This window comes from Salmo trutta, chromosome 33 (assembly GCF_901001165.1).
Source record: "Salmo trutta chromosome 33, fSalTru1.1, whole genome shotgun sequence".
Lineage (NCBI taxonomy): Eukaryota > Metazoa > Chordata > Actinopteri > Salmoniformes > Salmonidae > Salmo > Salmo trutta.
Genome location: NC_042989.1, coordinates 39,201,933 through 39,216,511, shown reverse-complemented (window position 1 = coordinate 39,216,511; position 14,579 = coordinate 39,201,933). Strand labels below are relative to the sequence as shown.

Genomic DNA, 14,579 nt, shown 5'->3' with positions numbered 1-14,579 from the left:
GGGGATGGTAGCTTTCCCCGTGATGCAGCAATACTGCTGCTGGTCCTCTCCAGCTCGTCAACAGAATCTCACACAAGAACCCCATCTCTCTCTCTCTCCCTCTGCGTCTGGCCCCTCGACAATTTATTATTCTCGGGAGACGGACGGGAGCGCCTGTTGTGTAAAATGTGATTTCGCTTCAGTCTCGCCCAAGTAGATTTACTGAAAACCTTGGAGCAGATTGGCTAGCAGCTCATCCCAACAGAGACTGAAGTGAAGTGTGAACAGAAATCTAATAGTTTAGGCTATTAGTTCACATTATTTAATCTTATTTAATCAAAATTGTTTTTACACACACAAATCAATTCAACTTGGAACTTAAATTCCTAGGGACCCATTTAGGACTATAATTGGTGAGTTTATGTGCGTTATGACATTGGAAAAACAGAGGTATAAATGTAACGATATGGAACACGTGACCCTACCTTGTGCAGTTTCCACATAGCCCCTAGAGCCTTGACTTCATGTGTCCCATGTTTTCCTTCCTCTAAACACTGGTAACACACCGGCATCTTACACTGAACACAGTACATGCTTAGGTTCTCCAGTTCGTGCTCCGTACAAGTGGAGATCTTCCGGGGACTTGTCCGACGGCTTATACGGCCCTGTGCCGGGGGTACAAGGCGATGCTTGGCGAGCGGACCTCGGGGAGGGTGGCACCTCAAGCGACAAGGGTCACAGTAGAACACGTCACATTGCTCGCACATCACAGTGGCCTCTTTGGGACTCTTCTCGCAGAGCTGACACTTGAGAGCGGCTGTTTTGCTCTGCTGGTACCGGTCCACGACCCCTTCCAGCACCCGGTTCTTGGCAAACCCGCGGAGCCCCCTCTCGTCCAAGATTAGGCTGCGATGACACTGCGGGCATGTGAGGCAGGAGTTGCGTGGGATTGGAGGTAGGGAACCTGGGTGTCCTAACAAGTGGTGCTGAGGAGGGGGTTGAGGGACTGCAGGTGGGAAAACACGCACCCCGTTTGGGGATTTCTGGCAAGGGGTGGTCGGGGCACTAACGAAGCCACCATACGAACCGTATCCACTGTCCGCCTCGCTGTACAAACTCATCTTATCGAGATCCAGGTAATCATAGTCGGAGACTCCCGAGCCAGACGCACGGCTACTCTGCGGAGATTCAGCGTCCGGGGTCTGCACTAGGATATTCCGAGCGCAAGCCAGGCAAATGTTGTGGGAACACGGGAGAATGATCGGTTCCCGGAAAAACGATCCGCAGACAGGGCATTTTAATTCTTCCTCCATTTCATCCATTTTAAATTCTCTTCGGAGAGAAATAGTATCTCTCAATTCCTGAAAATTAGCTATATGTGATAACTCAAAATGCTATTGCGCACAGACAGCGGACTTCTCTTTCAGCATCTACCACGGAAAATGCATCCTTGGAAGTAGGCAGGCAGCGATATCCTGCAAACTATCCAAGACAACGCACTTTCTGACCAATAGACACACGGTATTGCAAATTCAGGTGAATCCAGAGCAGTTATTGGACAAGGCAGCTGTCAGTGTAATGGTTATTGTCCAATCAGACGTCAGCTACGACCACAACATTTCCATATGACGATAATAGCGCCTTGCACGAACGATTCTCTAATTGATATTGATTGGAAACACAACACGCAATATTAAAACAGTATATGCTATTAGACTATGAGCATCAACCAATAATGCACATTCTATATTGCTAGCAGGACATGTCAAGCAACAAGTCATTTTCCATGAATTCTATTATATTCTTTTCTCTCTCTCTCTCTCAACTACTCTGCGTGTTTTACTGAACCAAGGAGGATTCATGTCTCAACAAAACAAAAACAACTGGAAGAAACAAGTTCCTCTTCTGTTGATGACACAATTAACATCACAATGGAGACCAACACCTTGTATACCCACAGTAGAAGGGAATGCTGTAGAAGGCTCTAGGCTTAGCAGAGCCTGAGGCGCATCTCTCTCTCTCTCTCTCTCTCTCTCTCTCTCTCTCTCTCTCTCCCTCTCCCTCCCTCCCCTCCAATAGCACAGCCATTTGTAAGCCTTCCATGGCAACCCAGTCTGGATCTATAAGAGCAGGGGGGGGGGGGGGGGGGTCTTGAGACGAGGGGCTTAACGGACAATCTGAGATTGGTACGTCTATAAAATGGTATATAGCCGTTGATTCTACAACAATAGAAGTTGTAAATGAGCTAGTGAGCTTAGTTCAACTGTCCTACCCTATCCATAATGTGTGGTTATGTTTCTCCAGTCCCATCTCTGTTTACAAAAACAAGGGGAGGACAAATCCCAGATTGCCTCCCTACTACTATTGAATAGGATGTCTGTTAAAGAGGCCCTGGATACCTACAGCTTTTTAATATATTTATTTATCCTTTATTTAACTAGGCAAGTCAGTTAAGAATAAATTCTTATTTACAATGACGGCCTAGGAACAGTGGGTTAACTGCCTTGTTTAGGGGCAGAATGACAGATTTTAACCTTGTCCGCTCGGAGATTCAATCCAGCAACCTTTGGGTTACTAGTCCAACGCTCTAACCACTAGACTACCTGCTGGTTACTAGTCCAACACACTAACCACTAGGCTACCTGCCACCCCAATAGATGCGCTAAAAGGTACAACTAATTAAAAGCTTATTGCCCACATGCCTTCTCCCCTCATCAAACCAGGTAAAGAGTATTGTGCATCCCAAATGGCACCCTATTCCCTATGGGGGTCCTGGTCTAAAGTAGTGCACTACTGTACATAGGGACTAGGGTGCCATTTGGGACATAACCTGTCATACATAGCACTTTTTTTCATTATTATGAGCAGTGTAAACAAGAAAACAATCATGTAATAAACAGTGGTGGGAAAAGTAACCAATTGTCATACTTGAGTAAAAGTAAAGATACTTTAATAAAAACAAAATGACTCAAGTAAAAGTGAAAGTCACCCAGTAAAATACTACTTAAGTAAAAGTCTAAAAGTAGTTGGTTTTATATATACTTAAGTATCAAAAGTAAATGCAATTGCTAAAATATAAAAATGTCTTATATTAAGCAAACTAGATGGCACCATTTAAATGTTTTTTACATTTTTTAAATTGATGGATAGCCAGGGGCACACTAACACTCAGACATCATTTACAAACAAAGCATGTGTTTAGTGAGACCGTCAAATCAGAGGCAGTAGGGATGACCAGGGATGTTCTCTGTTTAGTGAGTCCTCCAGATCAGAGGCAGTACGGATGACCAGGGATGTTCTCTGTTTAGTGTGTGAATTAGACAAAGTTTCCTGTCCTTCCAAGCATTGAAAATGTTTACACTTTTGGCTGTCAGGGAAAAAGTTGTGTGTGTATTGGTGTAGAACAAGCAACCAATCCCGTTACATTTCTACTATGGTCTTCTCTTTGTGTTTGTCTAATGCCGATACTGTAACCCTGCCAGCCTAGACTCAATCTGCGTCCCAAAAGGGACCCTATTCCCTATATAGTGCACTATATATATATATATAAATAATGTGGGAACTCCTTCAAGACCGTTGGAAAAGCATTCCAGTTGAAGCTGGTTGAGAGAATGCCAAGAGTGTACAAAGCTTTCATCAAGGCAAAGGGTTATTGTGTTATTTCATAGTTTTGATGTCTTCACTACTATTCTACAATGTAGAAAATAGTAAAAAATAAAGACAAACCCTTGAATCACCCCCTCTTCCCTCTATACTTGGTATTTGTTGACTTATGTGCAGGAGCAGAGAACATTGCTGAAGCAGAAATCCATGCTCTAGATTCATTCCTCTGCTGGGCATGTTAGTAAAGAAAGAAATAAAGGAGAGAGAGAAAGAGAGAGGGAGGGAGAGGTGGGGAGAGATAAAGAGAGAGTGAGGGAGAGAGAGGTGGGGAGAGATAAAGAGAGAGTGAGGGAGAGAGAGGTGGGGAGAGATAAAGAGAAAGAGAGAGATATTGTAAAGTTTAATGACTGGCCTCCCCCTTGCTATTATTAACCTGCAATGGGGAGACACAAATGCGTCCCAAATGAAACCCTATTCCCCTTCCCAGTGGACTACTTCAGACTAGGATTCATAAGGTCTCTGGTCTACAGTAGTGGACTATAGGGAATAGGGACGCAGTCACAGAGACGGACAGACTGTTTACGGGTTCACATGCTTCTAATGTACATCCTCATGGAAGTTAGCAAAGCTGATTCTGGTTTAGCACTATTCTCATAAATGTTTCAGTTACTTCCCTTAATTTTCTCTCCTGACATTGTCTTTCACTAAAATGAATTAAGCCTGTATATATAACTGCCCAGTCTTTACCCAGCACATAGAACCACAACCAGTCTTTACCCAGCACATAGAACCACAACCAGTCTTTACCCAGCACATAGAACCACAACCAGTCTTTACCCAGCACATAGAACCACAACCAGTCTTTACCCAGCACATAGAACCACAACCAGTCTTTACCCAGCACATAGAACCACAACCAGTCTTTACCCAGCACATAGAAGCACAACCAGTCTTTACCCAGCACATAGAACCACAACCAGTCTTTACCCAGCACATAGAACCACAACCAGTCTTTACCCAGCACATAGAACCACAACCAGTCTTTACCCAGCACATAGAACCACAACCAGTCTTTACCCAGCACATAGATCCACAACCAGTCTTTACCCAGCACATAGAACCACAACCAGTCTTTACCCAGCACATAGAAGCACAACCAGTCTTTACCCAGCACATAGAACCACAACCAGTCTTTACCCAGCACATAGAACCACAACCAGTCTTTACCCAGCACATAGAACCACAACCAGTCTTTACCCAGCACATAGAACCACAACCAGTCTTTACCCAGCACATAGAACCACAACCAGTTTTTACCCAGCACATCGAACCACAACCAGTCTTTACCCAGCACATAGAACCACAACCAGTCTTTACCCAGCACATAGAACCACAACCAGTCTTTACCCAGCACATAGAACCACAACCAGTCTTTACCCAGCACATAGAACCACAACCAGTCTTTACCCAGCACATAGAACCACAACCAGTCTTTACCCAGCACATAGATCCACAACCAGTCTTTACCCAGCACATAGAACCACAACCAGTCTTTACCCAGCACATCGAACCACAACCAGTCTTTACCCAGCACATCGAACCACAACCAGTCTTTACCCAGCACATAGAACCACAACCAGTCTTTACCCAGCACATAGAACCACAACCAGTCTTTACCCAGCACATAGAACCACAACCAGTCTTTACCCAGCACATCGAACCACAACCAGTCTTTACCCAGCACATAGAACCACAACCAGTCTTTACCCAGCACATAGAACCACAACCAGTCTTTACCCAGCACATAGAACCACAACCAGTCTTTACCCAGCACATAGAACCACAACCAGTCTTTACCCAGCACATAGAACCACAACCAGTCTTTACCCAGCACATAGAACCACAACCAGTCTTTACCCAGCACATAGAACCACAACCAGTCTTTACCCAGCACATCGAACCACAACCAGTCTTTACCCAGCACATAGATCCACAACCAGTCTTTACCCAGCACATAGATCCACAACCAGTCTTTACCCAGCACATAGAACCACAACCAGTCTTTACCCAGCACATAGAACCACAACCATTTTTTACCCAGCACATAGAACCACAACCAGTCTTTACCCAGCACATAGAACCACAACCAGTCTTTACCCAACACATAGAACCACAACCAGTCTTTACCCAGCACATAGAACCACAACCAGTCTTTACCCAGCACATAGAACCACAACCAGTCTTTACCCAGCACATAGAACCACAACCAGTCTTTACCCAGCACATCGAACCACAACCAGTCTTTACCCAGCACATAGAACCACAACCAGTCTTTACCCAGCACATAGAACCACAACCAGTCTTTACCCAGCACATCGAACCACAACCAGTCTTTACCCAGCACATAGAACCACAACCAGTCTTTACCCAGCACATAGAACCACAACCAGGGTGCCAGAGTAGCGGTTAGCCTTCCTGACTGCAGATCACGTGTTTCAGCTCTATCTCTGGCCCTCTACTTCCTACTAACCCCCTCTACACTGTCCCATCTCTGGCCCTCTACTTCCTACTAACCCCCTCTACACTGTCCCATCTCTGGCCCTCTACTTCCTACTAACCCCCTCTACACTGTCCCATCTCTGGCCCTCTACTTCCTACTAACCCCCTCTACACTGTCCCATCTCTGGCCCTCTACTTCCTACTAACCCCCTCTACACTGTCCCATCTCTGGCCCTCTACTTCCTACTAACCCCCTCTACACTGTCCCATCTCTGGCCCTCTACTTCCTACTAACCCCCTCTACACTGTCCCATCTCTGGCCCTCTACTTCCTACTAACCCCCTCTACACTTTCCCACTGTTTCAGTTTTATTTAATCAATAAAATTGACATACTAAAAAAAGGTAGATCGGACATCCAATGTCCTTAAAAAAAAATGTATATCCACAAGCAGAACTGACTGTTCAGTGGTCATGGAGACATTAGGAAACGGATACAGATCAAGATTGTCATCAACATTGAGATTATTTAATTGCCACTCAACCACTGTATTTGCTTGCGGTACAGAGTATTTGCTTGCGGTACAGCGTATTTGCTTGCTGTACAGAGTATTTGCTTGCGGTACAGAGTATTTGCTTGCTGTACAGCGTATTTGCTTGCTGTACAGAGTATTTGCTTGCGGTACAGAGTATTTGCTTGCTGTACAGAGTATTTGCTTGCGGTACAGAGTATTTGGTTGCGGTACAGCGTATTTGCTTGCTGTACAGAGTATTTGCTTGCGGTACAGAGTATTTGCTTGCTGTACAGAGTATTTGCTTGCGGTACAGAGTATTTGCTTGCGGTACAGAGTATTTGCTTGCTGTACAGCTTATTTGCTTGCGGTACAGAGTATTTGCTTGCGGTACAGAGTATTTGCTTGCTGTACAGAGTATTTGCTTGCTGTACAGAGTATTTGGTTGCGGTACAGCGTATTTGCTTGCTGTACAGAGTATTTGCTTGCGGTACAGAGTATTTGCTTGCTGTACAGCGTATTTGCTTGCTGTACAGAGTATTTGCTTGCGGTACAGAGTATTTGCTTGCTGTACAGAGTATTTGCTTGTGGTACAGAGTATTTGCTTGCGGTACAGAGTATTTGCTTGCTGTACAGAGTATTTGCTTGCGGTTCAGAGTATTTGCTTTCGGTACAGCGTATTTGCTTGCTGTACAGAGTATTTGCTTGCGGTACAGAGTATTTGCTTGCGGTACAGAGTATTTGCTTGCGGTACAGAGTATTTGCTTGCTGTACAGAGTATTTGCTTGCGGTACAGAGTATTTGCTTGCTGTACAGCGTATTTGCTTGCTGTACAGCGTATTTGCGTGCTGTAGAGAGTATTTTCTTGCTGTACAGTGTAACTCTGACAACAAATACACTACACTACACTATATATATACACACAGTTGAATACAGAAGTTTACATACACTTAGGTTGGAGTCATTAAAACTCATTTTTCAACCACTCCACAAAGTTCTTGTTAACAAACTATAGTTTTGGCAAGTTGGTTAGGACATCTACTTTGTCAATGGCACAAGTAATTTTTCCAATGAGATGTTCATGTGGTGTTTATATACAGTGCCTTCAGAAAGTATTCAGACCCCTTCACTTTTTCCACATTTTGGTACGTTACAGGCTTGTTCTAAAATGGATGAAATAAATAAAAATCTCAGCAATCTACACACAAAACCCTATAATGACAAAGCAAAAAAAAAAAAAAAAAGGTTTTTAGAAATGTTGGCAAATTTATTACAAATAAGAAACAGAAATACCTTACTCAGACCCTTTGGACTCGAAATTGAGCTCAGGTGCATCCTGTTTCCATTGATCATCCTTGAGATGTTTCTACAACTTGATTGGAGTCCACCTGTAGTAAATTCAATTGATTGGACATGATTTGGAAAGGCACACACCTGTCTATATAAGGTCCCACAGTTGACAGTGCATGTCAGTGCAAAAACCAAGCCATGAGGTCGAAGGAATTGTCGGTAGAGCTCTGAGACCGGATTGTGTCGAGACAGATCTAGGGAAGACTAACAAAACCTTTCTGCAGAATTGAAGGTCCCCAAGAACACAGTGGCCTCCATCATTCTTAAATGTAAGAAGTTTGGAACCACCAAGACTCTTCCTTAAGCTGGCCGCCCGGCCAAACTGAGCAATTAGGGGAGAAGGGCCTTGGTCAGGGAGGTGACCAAGAACCCGATGGTCACTCTGACAGAGCTCCAGAGTTCCTCTGTGGAGATGGGAGAACCTTCCAGAAGGACAACCATCTCTGCAGCACTCCACTTTATTGTGGAGTGGCCAGGCGGAAGCCACTCTTCAGTAAAAGGCACATGACAGCCAGCTTGGAGTTTGCCAAAAGGCACCTAAGGACTCTCAGACCATGAAAAACAAGATTCTCTGGTCTGATGAAACCAAGATTGAACTTTTTGGCATGAATGCCAAGTGTCACATCTGGTGGAAACCTCACACCATCCCTACGGTGAAGCATGGTGGTGGCAGCATCATGATGTGGGGATGTTTTTCAGTGGCAGGGACTGGGAGACTAGTCACGATTGAGGGAAAGATGAACAGAGCAAAGTACAGAGATCCGTGATGAAAACCTGCTCCAGAGCGCTCAGGACCTCAGGCTGGGGTGAAGGTTCACCTTCCAACAGGACAATGACCCTAAGCACACAGCCAAGACAACGCAGGAGTGGCTTCGGGACAAGTCTCTGAATGTCCTTGAGTGACCCAGCCAGAGCCCGGACTTGAACCCAATCGAACATCTCTGAAGAGACCTGAAAATAACTGTGCAGCGTCACTCCTCATCCAACCTGACAGAGCTTGAGAAGATCTGCAGAGAAAAATGGGAGAAACTCCCCAAATACAGGTGTGCCAAGCTTGTAGCGTCATACAAGAAAACTCGATGCTGTAATCGCAGCCGAAGGTGCTTTACAAAATACTGAGTAAAGTGTCTGAATACTTAAATAAATGTGATATTTCCGTTTTATTTTTTTTAAATAAATTAGCAAAAATGTCTTAAAACCTGTGTTTAGATTTGTCATTATAGAGTATTGTGTGTAGATTGATGAGGAAAAAAAGGGAGACATTTTCCTCAGGAAGGAAGGCCCTATTGTTTAAGGTTACATAAAAGGTGGGCTGCTGTCAAAGCAGTGATCTATAAGAAGAGGCATCTCCCACCTCATATCAAAGACAGTGGTTAAAAGCAGTAAGGCCGGAAGGAAGCAGCTTACATAACACAACAGAAATACCTATATGTGAGGATATGAATGTGTTAGTGTGTGTCGGGCTGTGTGTGTGTTCATCTGTGTGAGTGTGTCTGTGTGTGTGTGTCAGTTCTATCTCCTCCCACACACTGCTTTCTACATTCCCGCTCTTCTCCCAGACATCAACGAAACACAAGAATACTGAGAGAGAGAGAGTGGGAGAGAAAGAGGGAGAGAAAGAGAGAGAGAGATGGGGGGAGAGAGAGGGCAAGAGAGCAAGAGAGAGAGAGAGAGAGAGAGAAAGAGAGAAAGAGAGACAGAGAGAGAGAGAGATAGCGAGAGAGATAGCGAGAGAGAGACAGAGACAGATAGCAAGATAGAGAGACAGAGACCGAGGCAGAGCAAGACAGAGCGAGAGAGAAAGTGTCATCTATTCATACATGGGCATGCTCAGACTCAGAGATGATCTGACATCTAAAGACGTCTTTCTTATATAAACCTCTTTAGATGTCAAAAGTCCATTGTTTACTGAAATGCCAGAACACTGAAGGTGGTGGAGCAGGCAGTTGGAAGAAGAAATCCCATGTTATTGTTTGAAGCTGTGTTGTTTGAAGCTGTGTTGTTTGAAGCTGTGTAGTTTGAAGCTGTGTTGTTTGAAGCTGTGTAGTTTGAAGCTGTGTTAAGCACCATTCTTGCTCATAAAGGCTTTAAAACAATTATATTTATTTAATTTATTAAAACAGAATTTCAGATTGCATTGTTTTCATCACATGGATCTGTAAAGTCATCGAGGCCCTGCTGCAGTAAGTTCATTTAATTCCTCCCCTGGTCAATGCCCAATCAGTACACATCGACTCAATGTCCAATCAATTCACATCGACTCAATGTCCAATCAGTACACATCGACTCAATGTCCAATCAGTACACATCGACTCAATGTCCAATCAGTACACATCGACTCAATGTCCAATCAGTACACCCTCTTGCCCCTTCCCCCCCTTCTCCAACACGGGTAAATATAAATTGTCCCTTCCTGTATTATACTGATGCTAAAATGTTTATTCTACTGAGCCGTTTACTTTATGTTGTTATTCTGATCTTTAATTATTTCTTCTTCTTGTTGCATTGTCCAGAAGGAACATCAAGTAAGCAGAGGAAGTATACCGTGTGTATCTGGTACATGCGACTAATACAACTTGAAACTAGAAACTCTTGACACAAGCCTTAGGACTGCGTCACAAATGGCACCCTATTCCCTATATTGTGCACTATGTTTGATCAGAGCCCTATTCCCTATATAGTGCACTAGGTTTGATCAGAGTCCTATTCCCTATATAGTGCACTAGGTTTGATCAGAGCCCTATTCCCTATATAGTGCACTAGGTTTGATTAGAGTCCTATTCCCTATATAGTGCACTAGGTTTGATCAGAGCCCTATTCCCTATATAGTGCACTAGGTTTGATTAGAGCCCTATTCCCTATATTGTGCACTATGTTTGATCAGAGCCCTATTCCCTATATAGTGCACTAGGTTTGATCAGAGCCCTATTCACTATATAGTACACAAGGTTTGATCAGAGCCCTATTCCCTATATAGTGCACTAGGTTTGATCAGAGTCCTATTCCCTATATAGTGCACTAGGTTTGATTAGAGCCCTATTCCCTATATAGTGCACTAGGTTTGATCAGAGCCCTATTCCCTATATAGTGCACTAGGTTTGATCAGAGCCCTATTCCCTATATAGTGCACTAGGTTTGATTAGAGCCCCATTCCCTATATAGTGCACTAGGTTTGATCAGAGTCCTATTCCCTATATAGTGCACAAGGTTTGATTAGAGCCCTATTCCCTATATAGTGCACTCGGTTTGATCAGAGTCCTATTCCCTATATAGTGCACTAGGTTTGATCAGAGCCCTATTCCCTATATAGTGCACTAGGTTTCATCAGAGCCCTATTCCCTATATAGTGCACTAGGTTTGATCAGAGCCCTATTCCCTATATAGTGCACTAGGTTTGATTAGAGCCCCATTCCCTATATAGTGCACTAGGTTTCATCAGAGCCCTATTCCCTATATAGTGCACTAGGTTTCATCAGAGCCCTATTCCCTATATAGTGCACTATGTTTGATCAGAGCCCTATTCCCTACATAGTGCACTAGGTTTGATCAGCTCAGGGATTCAATCTAGCAACCTTTTGGTTACTGGCTCAACGTTCTAACCACTAGGCTACCTGCTGGTTACTAGTCCAACACTCTAACCACTAGGCTACCTGCTGGTTACTAGTCCAATGCTCTAACCACTAGGCTACCTGCTGGTTACTAGTCCAACGTTCTAACCACTAGGCTACCTGCTGGTTACTAGTCCAACACCCTAACCACTAGGCTACCTGCTAGTTACTAGTCCAACGCTCTAACCACTAGGCTACCTGCTGGTTACTGGTCCAACGCACTAACCACTAGGCTACCTGCTGGTTACTGGTCCAACGCTCTAACCACTAGGCTACCTGCTGGTTACTAGTCCAACGCTCTAACCACTAGGCTACCTGCTGGTTACTAGTCCAACGCTCTAACCACTAGGCTACCTGCTGGTTACTGGTCCAACGCTCTAACCACTAGGCTACCTGCTGGTTACTGGCCCAACATTCTAACCACTAGGCTACCTGCTGGTTACTGGCCTAACATTCTAACCACTAGGCTACCTGCTGGTTACTGGCCTAACATTCTAACCACTAGGCTACCTGCTGGTTACTGGCCCAACATTCTAACCACTAGGCTACCTGCTGGTTACTAGTCCAACGCTCTAACCACTAGGCTACCTGCTGGCTACTAGTCCAACGCTCTAACCACTAGACTACCTGCTGGTTACTAGTCCAACGCTCTAACCACTAGACTACCTGCTGGTTACTAGTCCAACGCTCTAACCACTAGGCTACCTGCTGGCTACTAGTCCAACGCTCTAACCACTAGGCTACCTGCTGATTACTGGCCTAACATTCTAACCACTAGGCTACCTGCTGGTTACTGGCCCAACATTCTAACCACTAGGCTACCTGCTGGTTACTGGCCCAACATTCTAACCACTAGGCTACCTGCTGGTTACTAGTCCAACGCTCTAACCACTAGGCTAGCTGCTGGTTACTAGTCCAACGCTCTAACCACTAGGCTACCTGCTGGTTACTTGTCCAACGCTCTAACCACTAAGCTACCTGCTGGTTACTTGTCCAACGCTCTAACCACTAGGCTACCTGCTGCTTACGGGTCCAACGCTCTAACCACTAGGCTACCTGCTGGTTACTGGCCTAACATTCTAACCACTAGGCTACCTGCTGGTTACTGGCCTAACATTCTAACCACTAGGCTACCTGCTGGTTACTAGTCCAACACTCTAACCACTAGGCTACCTGCTGGTTACTGGCCTAACATTCTAACCACTAGGCTACCTGCTGGTTACTGGCCTAACATTCTAACCACTAGGCTACCTGCTGGTTACTAGTCCAACACTCTAACCACTAGGCTACCTGCTGGTTACTAGTCCAATGCTCTAACCACTAGGCTACCTGCTGGTTACTAGTCCAACACCCTAACCACTAGGCTACCTGATGGTTACTGGTCCAATGCTCTAACCACTAGGCTACCTGCTGGTTACTGGCCCAACATTCTAACCACTAGGCTACCTGCTGGTTACTGGCCCAACATTCTAACCACTAGGCTACCTGCTGGTTACTGGCCTAACATTCTAACCACTAGGCTACCTGCTGGTTACTGGCCTAACATTCTAACCACTAGGCTACCTGCTGGTTACTGGCCTAACATTCTAACCACTAGGCTACCTGCTGGTTACTGGCCTAACATTCTAACCACTAGGCTACCTGCTGGTTACTAGTCCAACACTCTAACCACTAGGCTACCTGCTGGTTACTAGTCCAACGCTCTAACCACTAGGCTACCTGATGTTTACTGGCCTAACATTCTAACCACTAGGCTACCTGCCGCCTTTTGGTCCTGGCAACAATCATTACACTCACCTGGACTTCTTCATCATCAGCCTGATTACTCTCCCTTTATTTAGCCCTCAGTAGTATGAGTCATTAGGCAGTATTGATTTTGTGACATTCTGTATGTTTCTCCCGTGTTGTATTATTAAACACCTCACCTTCTGCACCTGCTTCCTGACCCCCAGGGTAATCGTCACACAGCACTCCAAAAAAATACAGTCGCGTGTTTTCCTTCTGAACCGTCTTCCATTCTGTTTTGTAGGTCAAATCATTAAGTGGGTCATTAACCGTTCAAGTGAGATAACAGAAATGTTAATTGTAACATGCATTAGTTTCACAGTTTCCTGTCATACATTCCCCTTCACACACCGCAGTTAGTTAAAGAGATAGTTTAGCCATTTGTTTCCTTACTTTGAAAGCAGTCTATGGCAAGGGGTTCCCAAAGTACTTTGGCCCACGACCCCATTTTGATATTTGAAAATTCTCGTGACCCCAACCATGGGGGGGGGGGGAGTTATGTAATTAACAGCCAATGTTAACTTCTTTATTTGGGGATATGGCTGTCAGTTGAAAAACATTTTAACAGTATTTCTGATTGTCTTCTCAACTCACCATTTACATTTTAGTCATTTAGCAGACGCTCTTATCCAGGGCGACTTACAGTAGTGAATGCATACATTTCATACATTTTTTTTTTGTACTGGTCCCCCGTGGGAATCGAACCCACAACCCTGGCGTTGCAAACACCATGCTGGCGTTGCAAACACCATGCTCTACCAACTGAGCCACAGGGAACCCATCACATACTGTTCATGTGGAGCTGTGACAGTCAATTGCAAATGAGTTTGACATGTGACGACCCTCCCACTCTGTCTGCTGTATTCTGTCTCTTTGCTCTTGTTTTCCTTATTAGGATGTCGGTGGGCGGAGGCGGCAGGGTCGTCAGGTAAATGGGACACACCTGTGCCCGGGTGTGTCCCAGGATAAATACACCACTTCCCCATTCATTTAGGAGACTCTCGCCATGCAGACACACTGATAGATTTTGGTTGTGGTATTTTTGTGGCTGTTTGTTTGTTTGTTTGTTTGTTTGTTTGTTTGTTTGTTTGTTTGTTTGCTTGCTTGCGTTGGCACCTTTCAGCACTCCTCATTATCACATTTATCCACGCAACCACTCACTTACACTGCTGATTACTGACTACACACATCATTGTTAATTGTATTTAGTTTACTTCAGTTAATAAATATATTTTGTTATTCCTT

General features: G+C 44.6%; 1 protein-coding gene across 4 annotated transcripts in view; it reads right to left on the bottom strand.

The window, feature by feature from the left end:
* Window positions 1-1,455, bottom strand: part of trim9 (tripartite motif containing 9) — a 108,876-nt gene extending 107,421 nt beyond the window's left edge. For 3 of the 4 annotated variants that reach the window (XM_029730899.1, XM_029730900.1, XM_029730902.1), the window contains exon 1: window positions 465-1,455. In XM_029730899.1, the coding sequence (XP_029586759.1) occupies window positions 465-1,301 (837 nt within the window). In that variant the 5' untranslated portion in view covers window positions 1,302-1,455. The remainder of the gene's footprint in view (window positions 1-464) is intronic. The other variant, XM_029730901.1, reaches the window with a different exon arrangement.
* Between the last annotated feature and the right edge of the window lie 13,124 nt (window positions 1,456-14,579).